This window comes from Stegostoma tigrinum, chromosome 33 (genome assembly GCF_030684315.1).
Source record: "Stegostoma tigrinum isolate sSteTig4 chromosome 33, sSteTig4.hap1, whole genome shotgun sequence".
NCBI classification, from domain to species: Eukaryota; Metazoa; Chordata; class Chondrichthyes; order Orectolobiformes; family Stegostomatidae; genus Stegostoma; species Stegostoma tigrinum.
This window is the reverse complement of record NC_081386.1, coordinates 23,003,367-23,025,286: the sequence shown is the minus strand read 5'-3', so window position 1 is coordinate 23,025,286 and position 21,920 is coordinate 23,003,367. Positions and strand designations below refer to the sequence as shown.

The window sequence follows — 21,920 nt, the reverse complement described above, 5'->3', positions numbered from 1 at the left end:
GAAAAGGTACAAAAGGTGCTTTTGGATTAACACATCTACAGACATAACTTTCATAATAATAACAATCCAAAGAACACATTTTTTTTAATACAGAACTTTTCTGTCAAACATCAGAAATGTTCTCCCAGCTTTTCACATGCTAATTTATCCATAGCAACAGCTTGCCCATGGAACAGGGAGGAGCTAGGTTCAACTGTAAGCGCAATGTGGCACAGAAAGACTTTTTAAGTGCTTGCTTTAACTGATCAAAACAACTTCCATTAGAATCTCTAGCCTAGAGTCTGTGCGGTTGGCATACATACCGGAGACTCTGAATCTTGCATTCTTAGCCGTATATGTTGAAATGGCAATTAAGTCATGACTGAGATGGGAAACTAGCGGTAAGTTTAGGCACCTGAAACCTGACAAAGGGTTCGCTGTGCTTATTGTAAGTATCTGTATTTTTATTCCAATTTGCAATATTACGAATACTGCAATTATGCATGTTGATGATCTAATGATGTACGTATCCATTCTAATGATCATCTAATCATACATTTAACAACTGTGATAATCTTACAATTCTAACAGTGAATAGGTTACTTTATCAGAAATATAACTGACAATGTGAGAATTGACACTGTGCAATTCAATATAATGCAAAGGTATCTCATCTCAATAACTGTAACACTAACTTAGTATCTAATTTTAGAACAACTCATTGTGGTAATCATTTAGTGATTTAGTTATAGCTGTGAGAATTTAACAAGGTAGCTTAAATGTGTGATTCATGTATAACAATGTTTGATCATAACTAATAACTAATCTATTTAATAATCTAATAAAATGACTTCTGTTACAAGGCTGTCTAATCCTCTCCAAAAAATGTAGCAGCAAAATGAAATGAATATGACACATTGAGGATAACTGGAATCTCTGCCTTACCAAACAGCTGGTTGTTTATCATCCTCATTTATAGTGAATGTAACTAACAGTGTCCAGTAATTAACAAGCAAAGTTAGTCAGTATGTAAGGAATCATTGCTGTGAAAACGATTCAAGTATGATTATCATAGCACAGTCAAATGAAATCAATTATTTCCCAGTTTGACACTGGATGATAAATATTGAATTAGGAGGAAAGTTTTCTGTCAGCCATTTCTTTCTTCACTAAAATGATGTCCATTAAAAAAATTGCTTGTTATAGTGGCTTACCCCAATTTTGGATTTAGATTAGCGAGTGAAAAGGAGTTGAAAATATATGGTTCAAGTTTCAATAGATTGAAGACAATTATTAATTAATTAGTTATTAAAACACTAAATTATTTCTAACTACAAGGATGGCGTGGCGGCTCAGTGGTTAGCACTGCTGCCTCAGAGCAAAAGAGACCTGAATTCGATTCCAGCCTCAGGCGATTGAGCTGTGTGGTGTTTACACATTCTCCCCATGTCTGTGCGGGTTTCCTCTAGATACTTTGGTTTCCTCCCACAGTGCAAAGCTGTGCAGGTTAGGTGGATTAGCCATACTTAATTGCCCATAATGTCTAGGGATGTACAGGCTTAGTAGATTAGCCATGGGAAATGCAGTGTTAACAGGGACAAGGTGAGTCTGGGCGCGATGTTCTTTGGAGGGTTGATATGGACTTGATGGGCCAAATGGCCTGCTTCCATACTCTAAGTTTCAATGTAACAGATCAACTATATTTTTCAGCCATTTATTCTAGATGGCATAAAAACTCATTCGAGGTGTTGAACTGATACAGTTCACAAAACAGACAAAATTTTAAGCCAAGGCGGTGGTTAAGATCAAGAGGTACTGACACAAGTGAAGCATTTTGTAACATGTTGAATAAAATATCTTAATTTCACAAATGCAACTCCTGATGTTAATATGTAATCCTGAAGCCCTCGGTAGCATTAATAACTGCAACATTGTTACTTTTTTTCAATCAGCATCAAATCAACAACCAGCCAGCAGGCTGTCAGTGAGATTTTCAATGTGCCATTAAGGTATTGATTGGTTAAAACTGGCATTAAGATTACCTGTCACATTGTAACACAGCTCCCAGTTCAATGTCAAACAGTGTACTTTTAACCATTTTAGTGCTGAAAATATCGGATTAGTAACTAAAGCAACACGTTGTTTAAAAAAGAAACCCACAGGACTAATGGAAATGACAATATTTGATGGGCTTAGAAATACAAGCAGTTGTTCATTTTTAGTTTAATTTAACCTTTGTGCATGCATTATTGCTGCTAATTTAAACCCCACTGACGCAATTTGAAATAAGTAAAATTTATCACATAAACATAACATCTGATGCATAATTTGTAAAGTCACAAGTCTGGGATAAGCAGAAGGAAAAATAAAAAGGAGACATCCTCAGCAATTGACGAGAAAGGACAATTTTGGTGTGGCTGTAATGCCAGCAGGAATGACCCGGCTGTGCAACCAGAATTATGAGTGAGTTTTCTCAACGCTTGTGGGAAGTATGTTTTATATGCAAGAGTATGTTTTATACGCAAGATAACAAAGCGTGGAGCTGGATGAACACAGCAGGCCAAGCAGCATCTCAGGAGCACAAAAGCTGACATTTCGGGCCTAGACCCTTCATCATAGAGGGGGATGGGATGAGGGTTCTGGAATAAATAGGGAGAGAGGGGGAGGCGGACCGAAGATGGAGAGAAAAGAAGATAGGTGGAGAGGAGAGTATAGGTGGGGAGGTAGGGAGGGGATAGGTCAGTCCAGGGAAAACAGACAGGTCAAGGAGGTGAGATGAGGTTAGTAGGATGGAAATGGAGGTGCGGCTTGAGGTGGGAGGAAGGGATGGGTGAAAGGAAGAACGGGTTTGGGAGGCAGAGACAGGCTGAGCTGGTTCTGGGATAGAACATAGAACATAGAACATAGAACAGTACAGCACAGAACAGGCCCTTCAGCCCACGATGTTGTGCCAACCATTGCTCCACATGTATGCACCCTCAAATTTCTGTGACCATATGCATGTCCAGCAGTCTCTTAAATGTCCCCAATGACCTTGCTTCCACAACTGCTGCTGGCAACGCATTCCATGCTCTCACAACTCTCTGTGTAAAGAACCCGCCTCTGACATCCCCTCTATACTTTCATCCAACCAGCTTAAAACTATGACCCCTCGTGTTAGCCTTTTCTGCCCTGAGAAATAGTCTCTGGTTATCAACTCTATCTATGCCTCTCATTATCTTGTATACCTCAATTAGGTCTCCTCTCTTCCTCCTTTTCTCCAATGAAAAAAGTCCGAGCTCAGTCAATCTCTCTTCATAAGATAAGCCCTCCAGTCCAGGCAGCATCCTGGTAAACCTCCTCTGAACCCTCTCCAAAGCATCCACATCTTTCCTATAATAGGGCGACCAGAACTGGACGCAGTATTCCAAGTGCGGTCTAACCAAAGTTTTATAGAGCTGCAACAAGATCTCACAACTCTTAAACTCAATCCCCCTGTTAATGAAAGCCAAAACACCATATGCTTTCTTAACAACCCTGTCCACTTGGGTGGCCATTTTAAGGGATCTATGTATCTGCACACCAAGATCCCTCTGTTCCTCCACACTGCCAAGAATCCTATCCTTAATCCTGTACTCAGCTTTCAAATTCCACCTTCCAAAATGCATCACCTCGCATTTATCCAGGTTGAACTCCATCTGCCATCTCTCAGCCCATATCTGCATCCTGTCAATGTCCCGCTGCAGCCTACAACAGCCCTCTATACTGGCAATGACACCTCCAACCTTTGTGTTGTCTGCAAACTTGCTGACCCATCCTTCTATCCCCTCATCCAAGTCATTAATAAAAATTACAAACAGTAGAGGCCCAAGGACAGAGCCCTGTGGAACACCATTCACCACTGACTTCCAGGCAGAATATTTTCCTTCTACTACCACAGTGGGTGGAGGAGCAGAGCTGGGCTGATTGTGTGATGCAGTGGGGGGAGGGGACGAACTGGTCTAGTTTTGGGATGCGGTGGGGGAAGGGAAGATTTTGAAGCTGGTGAAGTCCACATTGATACCATTGGGCTGCAGGGTTCCCAAGCGGAATATGAGTTGCTGTTCCTGCAACCTTCGGGTGGCATCATTGTGGCACTGCAGAAGGCCCATGATGGACATGTCAGCTAAAGAATGGGGGGGGGGGGAGTTGAAATGGTTCGCGACTGGGAGGTGCAGTTGTTTATTGCGAACCGAGCGGAGGTGTTCTGCAAAGCGGTCCCCAAGCCTCCGCTTGTTTTCCCCAATGTAGAGGAAGCCACACCGGGTACAATGGATACAGTATACCACATTGGCAGATGTGCAGGTGAACCTCTGTTTAATACAGAAAGTCATCTTGGGGCCTGGGATGGGGGTGAGGGAGGAGGTGTGGGGGCAAGTGTAGCACTTCCTGCGGTTGCAGGGGAAGGTGCCGGGGGTGGTGGGGTTGGAGGGCAGTGTGGAGCGGACAAGGGAGTCATGGAGAGAGTGGTCTCTCCGGAAGGCAGACAAGGGTGGGGATGGAAAAATGTCTTAGGTGGTGGGGTCGGATTGTAGATGGCGGAAGTGTCGGAGGATGATGCGTTGTATCCGGAGGTTGGTGGGGTGGTGTGTGAGAATGATGGGGATCCTCTTTGGGCGGTTGTGGTGGGGGCGGGGTGTGAGGGATGTGTTGCGGGAAATGCGGGAGACGCGGTCAAGGGCGTTCTCGAACACTGCGGGGAGAAAGTAGTGGTCCTTGAAGAACTTGGACATCTGGGATGTGCAGGAGTGGAATGCCTCATCCTGGGAGCAGATGTGGCGGAGGCAGAGGAATTGGGAATAGGGGATGGAATTTTTGCAGGAGGGTGGGTGAGAGGAGATGTGTTCTAGGTAGCTGTGGGAGTCGGTGGGCTTGAAATGGACATAGTTACAGGCTGGTTGCCTGAGATGGAGACTGAGAGGTCCAGGAAGGTGAGGGATGTGCTGGAGATGGCCCAGGTGAACTTGAGGTTGGGGTGGAAGGTGTTGGTGAAGTGGATGAACTGTTGAGCTCCTCTGGGGAGCAAGAGGCGGCGCCAATACAGTCATCAATTTAACGGAGGAAGAGGTGGGGTTTGGGACCTGTGTAGGTTTCATATGTAAGTATTTTTCATTGTCCTCAAGATTTGTGTATCAAATAATCCAGCTTTTATGAGTTTTAAAATGAAAAAGTTTTATATTCTTACTCACTTAACAAAATGAATGCAATGTTACCCATTCAATCACATACACACACAAAAATTGGCTATGGGTAAGAATAGTCAGCTGTTACAAGTTATGGTTCAGTCTTTGGTTTACGGACTCTGTCATGCACAAGGCAGGCTTGGCTCCTTGGATGAAGCTGATGCTCGAAAGTTGAAATGTGTGTTTTGTAAAGTGAAGGATTCTTAGCAGCAAAGGAGCAGCAGTCCGAAAGCTTCTGATTTTAAATAAACCTGTTGGACTAAAACCTGGTGCCATGTGACTTGTGATTTAGAGATCAGTTGACCTCTGTGCACAAAGACCTGGCATGTGCCCGATCATATAAAAGCCTGTGCTAAAATGTTCATTAAATCAGCCCCAATTTAATTGAAGCAAGGGGTCATTCACACTCGTTTTAAACAGAAGCAAATGCTGAGTATCCTGGAAATTGGAAATAAAAGTAGAAATTTCAGGCTTTGACTAAACACAGGATAATTTTTCCTATTTAGTCATCCTGCTGCATAGTATCCCCGCTCTGAGCAGGTGTTCATGTACACGCAATTCTGGTGCACGTGGTACGCTAAACATGAAATCATACCAATAACATGTTACTTCTGGTACCTTTTGCTCCCACAGATACTGATGGATTCATTAACTTCTTTGAATCAGTCAGGAAGGATACATCTTTCAGAGTCTGAAGCCCGTATTGGAAGGCCCACTCCTCCAGAGCCTTGGATTGCACCAGGATTCACCGTTGCAGCCAAAGCCCGTGTAATCGTGACTTTCTGTTTCTTCACTGTATCGATGTGCAGCAACACAGCCGTTCTGCTCAGCGTCATCAAAAAAAGGAACTCACACATCCGCAACCTGATCTTGAGCCTCACCATCGCTGACCTAATGGTGACTGTTTTGGTGATGCCACTAGATGCAGTGTGGAATATAACTGTTCAGTGGTATGCGGGTGATATAGCGTGCAAGGCTCTGAACTTCCTGAAGCTATTTGCCATGTACGCTTCTGCGCTTGTCCTGGTGGTCATCAGTGTGGATCGTCTTTCGGCTGTCTTGAACCCATTCAGTTTCATCCTCGCCACTCACAGGAACAAGTTAATGCTTTCCATGGCATGGATCACAAGCATGCTCCTGGCCGCTCCCCAGGTATGTTAGCACTGCAACGTGCGGTGGGATGATGTTAACATCAATACTGCCATACTCGAGCTGCATGCTCACCCTTTGACACACTACAGCTCTGCGCAGACGGCATATTTATATCAAGAGCAGCACCTGCAAACATTAACATCCCCTCCCATTTCTCAGCTCTTCATTTTTCAGGTGCAGAATGTCTACGGCATGAACTTCACCCAGTGTGTGACGTATGGGAGCTTCACTGAACACTGGCACCAAACCTTCTACAACATGTTCACCTTCATCACCCTGTATGTGACGCCTCTCACTGTCATGGTGATCTGTTACAGCAGGATTCTGTGGGAATTAAGTAAACAGATGAAAGGAAATAGAGGTGAGGTTTAATTGTGTGCTCCACTGTTGTGCAGCTTTCCACCTGCTTTATGAAGGTCTTCAATAATCCTGATGTTACCAATCAAAAACTACAAGTTAGCTGGATTAACCCCGGGAACTGCAGGGTTTCAGGGATCGAGTGGACAGTTAAGGGGTGGGGGTGTCTGGGTGGGATGCTCTTCACAGGGTCAGTGTGAACACAATGGGTGGAATGACCTTCCACACTGTAGGGATTCTAGCTTTCTGTGATATGCAATTCTCCAGATGGGGACCCATTTATGAGAAGCATGCAGATAACTTCTCGAAGGATGTCAGAGACAGCAAAGCTCTCATCTGAAGCACATCTTCAGAGAGCCTGGTTCTATATGCTGTTTGGTGTCAGTGCCAATCGTAACACTGTTGCCCTGAGTTCAAGCACTCAAATTGAGTTTGATAGTTCAGAAGGTGCTCCCTTTCTCCTGGTGTATAAGCTAAAGCCTCCCCAGAAGAAGATATAAAGGGATTGATGAATGTTTTCAAAAAAGAGCAGAGGTGTCCCTGCTGGCCTAAGCAGTGCATACTCCTCAACTAACATCATAAAAAAGGTCAGACAAACAAGTGCAGAAATTGCTAGACAGACTGAGCAGGCCTGGCACCATCTGTGGAAAGAGTAAACATTTTAATCTGAATGACCCTTCTTCAGAGCAGAGTCAGACCTGCTGAGTTTCTGCAGCAATCTTGTTGATCTTGTTTGTTTCAGATCTTCAGTTCTTTGTGTTGTCGTAAAAGATAATCATTGTTGTGTTGCTGTTATTGGGAGCTTGCTAGTGAGCCACTAGGGTCTGCTGCACTGAAACAGTCTCTATGCTTAAATAAGAGACAATGGGAACTGCAGATGCTGGAGAATCCAAGATAATAAAATGTGAGGCTGGATGAACACAGCAGGCCAAGCAGCATCTCAGGAGCACAAAAGCTGACGTTTCGGGCCTAGACCCTTCATCAGAGAGGGGGATGGGGAGAGGATTCTGAAATAAATAGGGAGAGAGGGGGAGGCGGACGGAAGATGCAGAGAAGAAGATAAGTGGAGAGGACAAGACTCTTTGCTGCTGTAAAGTACTGTCGGCCGTTGGATGTTGTGGAAGAAGTTAAGTTCTAGTCATCCTTCTGCTTATCTCTTTGCCTGAATCTGTATTTTGTATGACCTGGGGCAGGGAACATGCCCTAGTAATGGGCCATTAAGTTCACTGAACTAAACTCACCGATATAGCAAACATATTTAAATATCTGAATACTTCTGGCACATGGAAATCAGGAGTACAAAAAGGAGTCAGTGGCCAAAATACTGGGTTCAAGAATTCCCTTGAAGTGTCACTATTGTCTTTTATTTTGATGTAATGGAGGTAGGAGAGAGCACCATCCTTTTAGGAATTGTCTGTCAGGGATCAGGCATCAGTTGGAAAGAGTATGCCTTTAACAAGCACATACGAAATTGTGCAAATCTGTTGAAAGGCCAGTACTATAATTACCCCAAAAATTGGTAGCCAACGGGTCTCTGTTATATTTATTGTGTAGATACAGCTGCTATGATCTCATTTCAACTGGTATCAGGTGATAGGCCTCATGCACTCATAGTCAAAATTTATTTTGCAGAAAGAACACAGAATGACTACATATTAAAGGCACGAATGAAAACTCTCAAAATGACCATTGTCATTGTTGTGTCCTTCATCGTCTGCTGGACCCCATATTACCTCCTCGGACTTTGGTATTGGTTCAATCAAAACGTATTGAAGAATGTGCCAGAATATGTCAGTCACATACTGTTCTTATTTGCCTTGCTACATACCTGCTCAGATCCAATTATCTACGGGTTTTACACACCGTCCTTTAGAAAGGATATCTTGACATGTTGGAGAGGGACAAGAGCAGAGATCACAAGGAACGAAACAAAACACACTGGAAAACCAGTCACTGCCAAACCCCTACAAGATGACACAAATGGCAACATCCTTAATCACATCGAGATGGTATCTGTAATCCCCAATTGAACAATTCAGCCTGTCTTTTGATTTAAGCTTTAATTGAGTTACATTGTTTGGTTGTGGGTTCACGTTCCTCTCTAGGATTTGCAGCGGAAATCATTTAGGGCAAATATTTTCACTTCCTCTCTAGGATTTGCAGCGGAAATCATTTAGGGCAAATATTTTCACTTTCATGCTGTATGGTTGGAAACATTGTCTTTCAGATGAAACATTAAACTGTTGCTGTCTGTCACTGTGACTGAGTGGCTTTTGGGGATGCCATGTGTAATTCAAAAGAGCAAAGTACTTTTTTAAGCAGCATTGCACCCTGAGCCAACATCAGCGAAACAGATGAACTAGTGATCGATCTGCTTGTTGCTTGTGGAATGATTGTCAACTTTGTCACCATAAACACAATTGCTGTATATACCTTGTTGGTGAAGCTTTTTAGATTTTTAGAAAGCTGTGATTAATCTCTGTAGAACTGCAAGATTTTCAAGTGTGTTTCTGTGAACAGTTGAAAGTGTTTTTCAATTATAATAAATCAAGATAGTATCAACATTGATGCCATGTTTCAGAAACTTAGCATATACACTCATGTGAAAATTGAATTTTTGACACCAATTTTTTTTCAGCAACAGTGAAGTTTTATACAGTAATAATTTCCAGGGGTTTAAATATGTGTTTGGTTTGGGCCTGACACAGTATTGCATGTCACCGAATGATCAGCTGTCCCTGGTGGGTTGCTATCACACACTTGTGTTTATCATAAGGTCCACTCATTTGAAACCAAGTTGAAAAGGAATTTCTCTCGCAGAGGGTAGAGAGCGTTTGGAATTCTCTACCCTAGAGAATTGTGGTGGCTGGAAAACTGAGAGCATTCAAAGACGACATAGATAGCCAGCAATTCCCTGATAATTTAAAAGACTATGCTGACCTGGCACTAAAGAGTGGCTATGATCTTGTTCAATGGCAGAGCAAGTCTACTCCTGTTCCTATTTCTTATTTATTTTTATTCATTCACAGGATGAGCATTTATTGCCAACCCCTAAATCTTCAGAGGGCAGATGTGAGTCAACCACACTGCTGTGGGACTGGAATCACATGTATTTCAGACAGGGTAAGGATGGCTGCTTGCTTCCCTAAAGGACTTAGTGAACAAGATGGGTTTTTCCAACAATTGACAATGGTTTCATGGTCATCATTAAACTCTAACTTCCAGATTTTTATCAAATTCAAATTGGCAGGATTTGAACCTGGGTCCCCAGAACATTACTAGGGGCTATGGATTAATTGTCCCACAATAATAGTACTGGGTGATCACCTCCCTTTATAATCTTACGATCAGACTACAGTCAGTCAAATTGCACAAGTTAGTTCTGAGCCCCAGTGCAGCAGAGCAAGAACAAGAGGTTGGTCAACTGTATTTGAACCTTATCGGGAACTGCTGTTATAGTGGACTCTTCACAGGCCAGGTCAGCAATGCATCTCTCCAAGCAGCTTGCAGAGGAGATAATGATTTTCACCAGGTCTTTCCTGTTTTTCTTTCTCTCACAAGATGCAGCCAGGTTTGGGCGTGTTACTTCAGCATTTTCTACGTTTATTTAGGATTTCCAGCATCCACAGTACTTTGCATTTACCTGACACACTCTTTTAATGAACCTGGGCTATGGACAGGTGAAGAGAAACAGAGGGAAGAGGAGCAGGGCAGCTGAAAGGGGCTTTGATCCTAGAAAGATTAAGGTTAATTTTAGCATGTGGTATCTGAAAAATTACATTTAAAACTGAATATCATTCATTGACTTAGATGGGATCAACTTTACACAGATATCTATGGTGCATGCTGCTAGTTACTGTGGAATGGAAACTGTCTGCACTATTAAAACGTCTTTTTGATATTAGAGATCAATATTTTTGGGGAAGAGAGAGTTTTCATACATATGCCCATCATTGAAATAACAATCAATGTCAACTTCATTTAGAATTAAAAGGAAATGCAGAGATAATAACTTCAGCATGAATTATTCTTTTTAAAATCAGAATTTTGTTCCTACAGTATCCAGTTATGACAACGAGGACCGTGATAGTCACAAACACAGATCTGAACCACATTTGTGATCATAAAGTAGGTTGCAATCTTGAGTACCTCAGTGCCTGAAACCACTACAGCCTTGATTCAAACATGAATAAGAGTCGAATTCCAGAGGTGAGAATTACTGCCCTTGACATCAAGATTGAATTTCACTAATCTAGCATAAAAGTGCCCTAGCAAAACTAGAATATTTGGGAATCAGGGAAAGCCTCGCCACCGGTTGGAGTCAGGCCTAGAAGAAAGGAAGACAGTTGTAGTTACTGAAGGCCAACCATCTCAGTCCCAGGTCATCTCTGTAAGAGCTCCTCAGACTAGCCATTTTTAGCTGCTTCATCAATGGCCTTCCATTAGGTCAGAAATGGGGATGTTCAAAGTTGTGAAATCCATGTTCAAGATTTGGACAATATCGAGGCATGGCTGACAAGGAGCAAATAATGTTCATGTCACACAAGTGTCTGGCAACGAACATCTCTAACAAAACAGAGTCTGGTTATGACACTTCAACAGTCAGTGGCATAGTCATCATTTAATCCCACACTATCTATATCCTGATTTGATTTTCTGAGAGAATGAGAGATGGAGAGCAAGCAACCCAGTTATGCTGTTAAAAACCCATTATTCTTCTCTTTTCTCTTCCCAAGGGCAGCTGTCAGAAAGATAATTCAGTTGTGCATTCCAATTTATGGCTCCATTCTTTTAACCTAGTTCAATCATCTTCAGAATAGATAGAATATCCCTGATAACAAGGTGTAGAGCTGGATGAACACAACAGGCCAAGCAGCATCAGAAGAGCAGGAAAGACTGACATTTCGGGTCAAGACCCTTCTTCAGAAAAAAAATCAGAATATCCTTTATTGTCACGTGTACTCAAGTACGGAATACAGTAAAATGTTTTACAATGTTGCCCCTTATGGCACAATCTTAGGTACAGGTACCTCTGTACAAATCTTACTTAGAAAACAGGAATAAAAAGAATACTAGTTGCATTACTTTATGCTGTTTAAAGAATAAGTATAATATAAGACTTAGTTAAGGGAGTGACATTCCATTCAGGTAAAATACAATTCAAACAAACATTATATTACAGCGGTTCAGTACTGGGGCTTCCCTACATGGCCTGACCACTCGCGTCAGACCTCAGTCCAACAACCGTCCCTGCCCCAAGCCTCCAGCCCACTCTGAACCAACTCACAGCTGCTCCAAGACCATGAGACTGTACAACAGAGAATAGAAATTAGGATATTCAGCCCAATGTTTCACCATTCAATCATGGTTTTTCAACCCCATTCTCTCGCTTTCTCTCTATAACCTTTGATCCCCTTGACAAATCAAGAACTTATCTAACCCAGTCTTAAATATACTCAATGATCTGCCTTCCACAGCCTTCTGTGGCAGTGAATTCCATAGATTCACCACTCTCTGGCTGAAGAAGTTTCTCCTTATCTCCATTCTAAAAGGTCTTCCCTTTACTTTAAGGCTATTGCCTTTGGGTCCTGGTCAATCCTACCAATAAAAGTATCTTCCTAACATTCACTCTGTTGAGTATTCTCTAAGTTTCAATTAGATCTCATTCTTCTAAATTTCATCAAGTATAGACCCAGAGTCCTCAAATTTTCCTCATATGTTAGGCCTTTCACTGCTGGGATCATTATTGTGAACTTCCTCTGGACCTGCTCCAGCGCCGGCACGTCCTTCCTGAGGTAGGAGGCCCAAACTTGCTCAAATACTCTAAATGGGGTCTGACCAGAGCTTTGTAAAGCTTCAGAAGTACATCCCTGTTTTTATATTCTAGTCCTGTCAAAATAAATGCCAACATTATATTTGCCTTCTTAACTGCTGACTCAACCTGCATTTTTACCTCAAGAGAATCCTGCACTTGGACTCCCAAATCCCACTGCACTTCAGATTTTTGAATTTGCTTCCCATTCAGAAAATATTGCATGCCTTTATTCTTCCTATCAAAGCCCATGACCTCACATTCTCCCACATTGTATTCCAACTGCCCACTAGCATAATCTAAATCCTTCTGCAGCCTCCCTGCCTCCTCAATACTACATGTCCCTCCACCTATCTTTGTCTGATCTGCAAACTTAGGCAGAATGCCCTTGGTTCCCTCGTCTAGATCATTAGTGCATAAAATGAAAAGTTGTGGTCCCAAAACTGACCCTTGGAGAACACCAGTAGTCACTGGCTGCCATCCTGAGAAGGACTGTTTTATCCCCACTCACTGGCTGTCTGGCAGAAAACAATCTTCTATCCATGCTAGTACCTTGCCCTTAACACCATGGGCCCTTATCTTACTCAGCAGCCTCCTGCACAGTGCCTTGTCAAAGGCCTACACAGCAGTCCGGGTAGATAACATTCCTTGGCTCTCCTTGGTCTAACCTGCTCGCTACATCCTCAAAGAATTCAAACAGATTTGCCAGGCATGACCTCTCCTTGATGAAATTACATTGACTTTACCCTTTCTAATCTTGCACTTGAAGTATTCAGAAATCTCATCCCTCAAAATAGACTCCATAATTTTACCAGCAACCAAAGTCAGGCTTTATATTACCTGCAATTTCCCATTTTCCCCCTCACTCCCTTTCAAAATATTAGCGATTTTCCAGTCTTCCAGGACCCTCCCTGGCTCTAGTCTGGAGAGATCACCACTAATGTCTTCACTATCTCTTCAGCTATCTTCTTTGGTACTCTGGGGTGTAGTTCATCTGGAACAGGTGCTTTATCCACCTTCAGGCCATTCAGTTTTCCTGCCACCTTCTTCATGGTGATGGCCACCACACATACCTCTGCCGTGCCTCTCTTGAGTTTTTGGGATGTTATTTGTGTCTTTATCCATGGAGACATACATGGAGTACTTTATCATTTCCTCCACCATTTCTTTGTTCCTCATTTTTCCTTCTCCAGCCTCATTTTCCAGCAGCCCAATGACCACATTAGCCTCTATTTTTCCCTTTACGTATGTTGAGAAACACTTGCAATTTTTTTTATTTTACTGGCAACCCTCATATTTAATCTTCTCCCTCCTTATTTCTTTTCTCGTTGACCTCTGTTGGTCTTTGTAGGATTCCCAAACGCCTTCGCCACATTATGTACTTTTTCTTTTGCTTTAATATTACCCCCGACTTCCCTTGTCAGCCATGGTTGCCTCATCCTCCCATTAATAATCATCTTTTTCCAAGGGATGAATTTTTGCTGGGTCTCCAAAATTAATCCCAGAAACTACTGCCACTGCTGTTCTGCTGTCTTCTCTATCAGGGTCCCCTCCCAGTCAGTTCTGGGCAGCATCTCCTTCATCCCTCTGTAGTTACCTTTATTCGACTGTAAAACTGTTACATCTGATTCCAGCTTCTCCCTCTCAAATTGCAGAGTAAATTCTATCATGTTATGGTCACTGCCTCCTAAGGGTCCATTCACCTTTTGACCCTTTATCAAGTCCACCACATTGCACAACACTAAATCCAGTATTGCCCGTTTCCTTGTGGGCTCCACCACAAGCTTCTCCAAAAAGCCATCTCAGAGACATTCCACAAACTCCTTTCCTTGCAATCCACGACCAACATGATTTTCCCAGTCCACCTGCATATTGAAATCCCCCATGATCACTGTGATCATGTCTTTCTTACATGCTCTTTCTAGCACCTGGTGTATCTTTTGGCCCACATCCTGAGTGCTGTTTGGAAACCTGTACGTAACTCCCATTATGGATTCTTTAAATCTTTGCAGTTCCTCAATTCCACCCACACAGATTCTACATCATCTGACCTGACATTTCTTGTTATTGATTTAAGTTCATTTCTTACTAACAAGACAACCCCACCCTCCCTGTCTTTTCGATAGGATGTATATCCTTGGATATGCAGCTCCTGGTCCTCATCCTCTTGCAGCCTTATCTCCATAAAGTGCACCCCATCATATCTGCCAAATCCACTCTGCACCACAAGCTTATTTACCTTATTTTGTATACTGCGTGCATTCAGATACAACACCATCTGTCCTGTGTTTACTGTCCCTCATCTCATTGTCATCCCTTTATCCAGTGTGCTTAAAGTTTGATTTCTTGCCCTTTCCAAACACACTGTCCTATTGTGTGTCCTGAAAACATTAAATAACCGCTCCAGAGTTCTCTTTTTCATTTTCTTCATCCTTTTCCACGGGAGTTGAATCCACCCTGACAGCTATTAACCTGCTGCTTTATTTCCCAGGGGCCATTATTGGAGTTTTACCATTCCCTCCCTCCACTTTCTAGTTTAAAATCCTATTAACCAGCCTATTTACACTTCTCACTTGAATACTGGTCCCAGCTCAGTTCAAGTGGAGACTATCCCAGCAGTACAGATCCCTTCTTTTCCAAAGCTGATGCCAGTGCCCCTGTAAAGGAATCTCTTTCCCACACCACTCTTTTAGCCACGTGTTTACTTCCCTTATTCTCACGCCCCTTTGCCAATTCACACTTGGCTCAGGCAGTCATCCGGAGGTGCTGCTTCCCTGCCCCAGGACATTCTGTCTGAGCCACTGCTCCAGGATTCACCTGCGGGACTCACCAGCTCCTCCATTCCCCTAATGCAGAAAAGGGGAAGAGGAGAGAAAAGGAGGAAGAAGAACAGGCAAAGCAGAGGAGTTTTATCCTGCCTCCATCTTACCGGAAAAAAGTGCAGCAACTTTAATCTCCAGAACATGAAACTTTCAAAAATGTGTAAATTAAACAGGTGATGCAGATCTGACTGACTGTTTTCAATAATGTTGATGACATTTTAATTTCAGTTCAGACTCAGCGTTTGTTGACATTTTCATGAAGCTTGTGGTCAGGTGACCACTGCAGCCTAATTCAGTGTTTATCCTTTCTCAAAACCATTTTAATCCCAGATATTGAAATCAGATGATGTAAGTCAAAAATTGGTAGCCCATGCTTACAACAATCATGACAAAAGATACATGTGGAGTTATAAAGTTTTCAAGGAGCACTTTGATGGAGGAAAAAGAGGTAGAGAGCAAGACCTTAGAAAGATCGTAGCATGGTACTATGAATCCAGAACTTCCACACCATTGATCTTGGGATGTGTTCAATTCACACACTGACACACAATGAAATTTGAATCAAATAAAAAGTCTGAACTGGAGTGCTACTCTAAAAAGGTGATATATAACAAATGTCTATCGTCAGAAAAGTCCACTTTGTTCCTTAATGCCCTCTAGGGAAGGAAATCTCGCATCTTTACCTGGTCTCACCCCCACATGATTCCATACCCACAGAAGTGTTGTTATCTCTTAACTGTCTTTTGGGCAATAAATGCTGAATGAGCTAGTAATGCCTACACCCCATGAATGAATTAAATAAAAATATTTGGTACAGTTAGTATTCTACACAGATAGTATTTGCTGCAGATTGTATTCTACGCCTAAATGGAAAAATATTCCTTAAAGTTAATGATTCAAGTCTTTTGGATTTTAGATGAAATGTTAAACCAAGATCCTTTTCAGCCCTCTCAGGTGGATGCTAAAAATCCCATAGCACTGTCAATAAAATGAGAAGGAACATCACTCTGGATGTGCAGGTCTGTATTTATCCCTCAACCAACTCGACTAAAACCCATTATCATTATCACGTTGTTGCTCGAGAGAACTTCTTGTGCCCAAATGTACTGCTGCATTTCTTACATTACAAGTAGTAACTACAATTTAAATGCAATTCATTGATTATAAAGAAACTGGACAGGTTCTGAGATTGTGAAAGGTGCTATGTGGGTGTGCATTCTTTCTTAAGAAATTGTATTTTCTAATTTTATTTTTACATTCTGGATGATAATTATGGCATGGAAGCAATGTATCATAAACAATTTTTTAAAATTATAGTTTGAGCTTTGAAGTCCAGACAAAAATCAGAGTCAATTTGACTTATTATTGTCAAATGTACCACAATACAGTGATGTGTTATTTTGTGTACTACCCAGACAATCATACCTTACATAAGTGCATCAGACTAATAGAAGAGGATGCAGAATATAGTGTGTTACAGCGACAGATAAGGTGCAGAGAAAGATGAACTGATGCATAAGGGGTCCATTCAAAAGTCTGACAATAGCAATGAAAAAGCTGATCTTGAACCTGTCAGTACGTGTTTTCAAACTTTTGTATCTCCTGCCCGATGGAAGTGGGTGAAAGAGAGTATAATTGAGGTGAGAGGAGTTATTGATTATGTTAGCTGCTTTCTCGACACAGCAGGAAATGTAGATGGAATGAATGAAAGGAAGGCTGGTTTTCATTACTTGATCTTACAGTAATTGTCAAGGGTGAATGTCTTAATCAGATATTGCTGCAAAAATCAGGAGTTTGCATTCCAATCATTCAGTCTTTGCTTGCGGAATTTATTTTAAGCTTTTCCAATGTTTCTTTCTTTAAGCACGACCTTTCCATAAAGTTCCTTCATGCACCCACTATCCTATCCTTCTTTTCTAATGAATGCCCGTTTTCTTTTTTGACCCTGTATCAGAAAATCGAACTATAATTAAGGGTTTCAAAAGACTGGAGCTGGTTTTGTGCTTTTCTGCCTTAGCTTTGAATTACACTAGCTCAGGTTCGAGTTTGGCCTTTTGTTCTGAGTGCCTGTCCTTCTCTGGAATTGGGTTAATGATAGCTTACTGAAGGTTTTTGACATTTTGGCAGGATGACTGAAAGCATTATAAAGAATTATCTGCTTTATTCCAGTGTTTAATTAGAAAGGTGGCAAAGCTGTGAAATGATTGAGAGAGGATCAGCCCTCTGATTGAGCTAATTACATTACACAGCTGAAAATCATTCTGGAGGAAAAGCTGGCTCACCATTAAACAAACAGTGCAAAATTTCTTTAAGCTTTATGAATTCACAGGAATGATCTTTAAATCGTAATAGGCCAATTATATAAAAGGTGCACTTACAATGATTGCAAACGCAACTCAAAGGTGTAATGATATTGATCGCCATTGTTGAGATGCAAAAGGAGGTAATATCTGGCAGGCTGTGAGAATGACCTCATTAAACAGTGAAGTAGATAGGGCTGTAGTTTCATCAAAGCAGACAGTTAACAAATCATCAGTCAACATCACAAAATGCTAGAGAAACCTAATAAGTCTGACAGCGTCGGTGGAGAGAAAGCAGGGTTAATGTTCCAAGCCCAGTGACGCTGCATCGGAACTGATTGTTGCTGAGTGAAGAGGAGTCACTGGACTCTTTCTTACTCTCCTCAGATGCTGCCAGGCCTGCTGAGTTTCTCTAGCTAATTGTTTTAGTTGCAGATTTCTAGCATCAACATTTCTTTGTTGTATCAAACCCTGAGTACCAACTCAACTTTAAGAACTATCCAGAGACAGGAGGGGCATGCAGCCAACTTACCCTTCAGAGGCAGGTAACCAGTCGCATGGAAACATCTGTCACAATGAAACTAAATTTTATCCTTGAAAGCTAAATCTTGATGGGCTAGTTTTTATTAAAACTGCAGGTATAGGAACATCTATTATTAATATAGCATTATGGAGGTTTTACTCCAGTTTTAGAATCTATAAAATTCAATTCTGGCAAGTTGTAAAACATAGGATACAGCAACAGGATAGCAGCACAGGATCAATAAATGTGGAGCTGAAAAAGCACAGCCAGTCAGACAGCATCCAAGGAGCAGGAAAGTCAACATTTCAGGCCCAGAGTTGACTCTCCTGCTCCTTGGATGCTGTCTGACCGGCTGTGCTTTTTCAGCTCCACATTTGTTGACTGTAGCTTCCAGCATCTGCAGTTCTTACTATCTCCAGGCAGCACAGGATCATTTTCCCTGAAGTAGTTGACCATCAATATTTCACCTTGTAAACTCCAGCCACTATTCTACCCAGCTCCTATTTGGCCCTTGGAGCAATTGGTGTGGAGCCTCATGTATAAAAGGGGTCCATTTTAGTATGTTCCTCCAAAGAATAAGAACCTGCTGTACACATGGACAAAGTAAACACAGATTACAAACAGACAGATTAGGAGCAGGAGCAGATCATTCAACCCCTCGTCTTTTGAGCTCCATTTTCACTTCAACCCCTGATAATCTAGATCCCTTTGTCTAAGGAGACTCTTGTTAACAGGAAGAGATGCAGACTTTATCCAGCTAATTCCTGCCAACTCCCATAGCTACCTTAATTACACCTCCACCCTTTCTCGAAGGACTCCATTCTGCCATTTCCTCCCTGTTCATACATCTCTTCTAATGAGATCACCTTCCCTTTCAGTGTTTCCAATGTCATCTGTTCTCTTCAAGCAAGGATTCCATCTCATCAGGATAGAAAAGTCCCAGAGGAACATCCAAACTTCCTTCTTGAACAGAAATAGTTGGTCTTTCTCGATTCGGAGATAGTAGGAACCGCCGATGCTGGAGAATCTGAGATAACAAGGTGTAGAGCTGGATGAATACAGCAGACCAAGCAGCATCAGAGGAGCAGGAAAGCTGAGATTTCGGGTCTGGACCCTTCTTCAGACCCTTTCTGAAGAAGGGTCCAGACCCGAAATGTCAGCTTTCCTGCTCCTCTGATGCTGCCTAGCCTGCTGTGTTCATCCAGCTCTATACCTTGCTATCGAGGACTCTATCTCACTCCCTCTTGACAACATTCAATGTCTTGGTCCTAAATGGCCTATCCTGTTTGACCCCTGGTTCTGGAAAGTTAAAGTTAAATTCAAGATCATCCATTTTTAGAAGTTTCCCTCCCCAGCCTTGCAGTGCTCCTGGCCCATTTACAAAGGCTGATCTCAGAGTTTCAATAGATAGTTGTTCCTGAGACATCAACATCAGGAACTAGCAGGTTTTACCTACAATACAGCAACGCGCACATAGGTCAGAGGCCCAGGGAGTGGTGTTGGGGATTGAAATTTCTGCTGGACCCCAGGGAAGGACAGCGATATGCACATGAGCCCCACCAGCAACAGGACAGAAGTACCAAAAGGTAGATAATTAGAAACAGATGGAACTTCCTAATTTAAAGAGCTTCATTCATTTAAAAAGTATCAACAAACAGTGAAGGGTAATACCCAACTGCTCCTTTCCTCCAGATGCTGTGTTCTCCCAGCCTCCTGTGTGTCTACGTAAGGGTCAATACAACGGCACTTGCAGAAGGAGAAAGACGACATTTGATTCTTTTCTGAAACCTCTCCAGTGCAAAGTACATAAAAACATTCTATGCTTGGATAGTCTGAACTAGTGATGCAGCTTAGATTGTGATCAAATAGCTCACATTTCATTGCAATATTGTAAGGTTTTGTGGCTTTTAAACAACTGTAAACATTGTTTGATAAGCATTCCTGTTTATCATGTTCCATACCATTGTGTATGCTACACACATGTACATTGTATAAAGTTTGGTTGCTACTCCTTATGCCCATGTAATAAATTCATACAATACCTTTGAATGCACTCTTACTAAAAATTAGTCAAATAGGTGCCATGAATAACTTCTTAGTGTTATTTAAATAAAATATGACCAATCTAAATGACATGGGGCTCTGCAAACTGCCATTTCCTGATCTGAGCTCTGTGGATTTCCATTGCTAATCTAGTTTTTTTTATTCCAAGAACTAAAAGTTATTGAAATAGGATTGAAGCAAGTTCAAACACAAATCAGAATTAGATGCAACATGCAGGACTGATTCACCAAATGAGCCAGTGAAATGAATCGCATTATACTCGAGTGCATTTCTAATTAATGCATGTTTAGCACAGAAGTTCAAAAGTTCACTATCAGTAAGTTTCCACAAACAGCAATGTGATATCGACATGATAATCTGTTTCAATGAAGTATTTTGTGAGATTGAATATATATCAGGAAAATCTCCCCGCCTCAGCTTTGAAATAACATCATTGGATTAGAATAGTTTAGAAAACAGGAGCAGGAGCTGGCCATTTGGCCCGTTGAGCCTGCTGTTCCATTCAAACCCATGACCGAACACTTTGCCACCTTTTCCCTCCCATAACCCTAGAGTCCTTTTTAGGTCAAAATTCCATTTAAGTCAGCCTTGAACATATTCAGTGATCCCAATCTCCACTACTTTTTGGGGAAAGGAACTCCAAAGACCATTGAGGCTCAGAGACAAAATCCTTCTCATCTTGACTTGAATGGGAGACTTCTTATTTATTAAGATGTCTCTCCTAGTTTCAACCCCTCTCAGGGCAATCATCCTCTGAACATCAACTTGTTAAATCCCCTCAAAATCTTAGATTTGAATAAGATCTGTTCTTGCTCTTCTAAACAACAACTGGCCCACTAATTTGGGGGGCGGGGGGGGGGGGTTACTTTGTCCACAAATAGAATCCAACTAGTCATATTTTGATACAAGGTGTGATTTGCATCCATATCTTAGTATTGATTTTATTAGAGATTGGATTTTGAACTAGTGACATGTGGGTTTTAATCTGTAAGTAAAAGGGTGTTTAATGATTAATTTGTCAGTAACTCCAGAGCCCCAAGATTTTTTTTAATTAATTGGTATGAGAAAGAGATTTCCTGCAATGGTAATCAGAATTTGTTTATATTGGAAGAATTTTATATGAGTGGACAATGTAAACAAGCTGCTCACAGTGGGAAGTCATGTAAGCTCATTAATATGGCACTTGACACCAGCTATCCATTCTACCCCTAGAACTTGGTGGCAATTCAGGGTTAAATGGGAATTGCACTGTTGTCATTTACCTCCTGAAACTGTACCTCTCAGAAGTCTCACTCTTCAGACAGGAAACAGGAAGGCTCTGAAACCCACTCTTTCTTCTGACTTGCCTACACCTTACTCCAACCACATTATTCATGTAAACCCCATTTCACACCACACCCTGTTCGGGGATTCTGTGAGGAACCAGAGTAAAACCTACTCAATAACATCAATCTACTATTCTACTTGGGTTTGGCCTAGGACAGTAGTTGAAAGAGATTGTAGGTGATTTATGATGCTTTGCAAATATTAGTATTTTGCCATATTTAAATAAAATTACATATAGAGTTATGATCCAAGCTGATCATAGTACTGGTTAAATCAGATCCCAAAATGAAACCTAGCTTGATCGTATTTTTCTTTTGCTTTGTACCAATATTTATCTGCCTCTAGTTCAAAATCCAAATTGCAGAAATGATATTTTATACAGAC

At 41.7% G+C, this 21,920-nt stretch overlaps 1 protein-coding gene across 2 annotated transcripts; it reads left to right on the top strand.

Annotated features, from left to right (window-relative positions):
- Nucleotides 1–226: 226 nt before the first annotated feature.
- On the top strand, nt 227–9,070 carry LOC125467277 (gonadotropin-releasing hormone II receptor-like). 2 transcript variants are annotated; one of them, XM_048562912.2, is made up of 4 exons: nt 227–380; nt 5,814–6,332; nt 6,492–6,693; nt 8,322–9,070. In XM_048562912.2, the coding sequence occupies exons 2-4, from the start codon at nt 5,820–5,822 to the stop codon at nt 8,717–8,719; spliced, it is 1,113 nt and encodes a 370-aa protein (XP_048418869.1). In that variant the 5' UTR covers nt 227–380; nt 5,814–5,819; the 3' UTR covers nt 8,720–9,070. The 2 variants fall into 2 exon arrangements, with proteins under 2 accessions (XP_048418869.1, XP_048418868.1); XM_048562911.2 differs by having other exon boundaries at nt 227–427.
- The last annotated feature ends 12,850 nt before the right edge of the window (nt 9,071–21,920 follow it).

Bases quoted from the DNA above. Each gene is read 5' to 3' on its own strand.
- LOC125467277 (XM_048562912.2), top strand. From the start codon at position 5,820: ATGGATTCATTAACTTCTTTGAATCAGTCAGGAAGGATACATCTTTCA. The intron at 6,333-6,491 runs GTATGTTAGCAC...CCCATTTCTCAG, and splicing joins TGCTCCTGGCCGCTCCCCAG to CTCTTCATTTTTCAGGTGCA. The intron at 6,694-8,321 runs GTGAGGTTTAAT...TTTATTTTGCAG, and splicing joins ACAGATGAAAGGAAATAGAG to AAAGAACACAGAATGACTAC.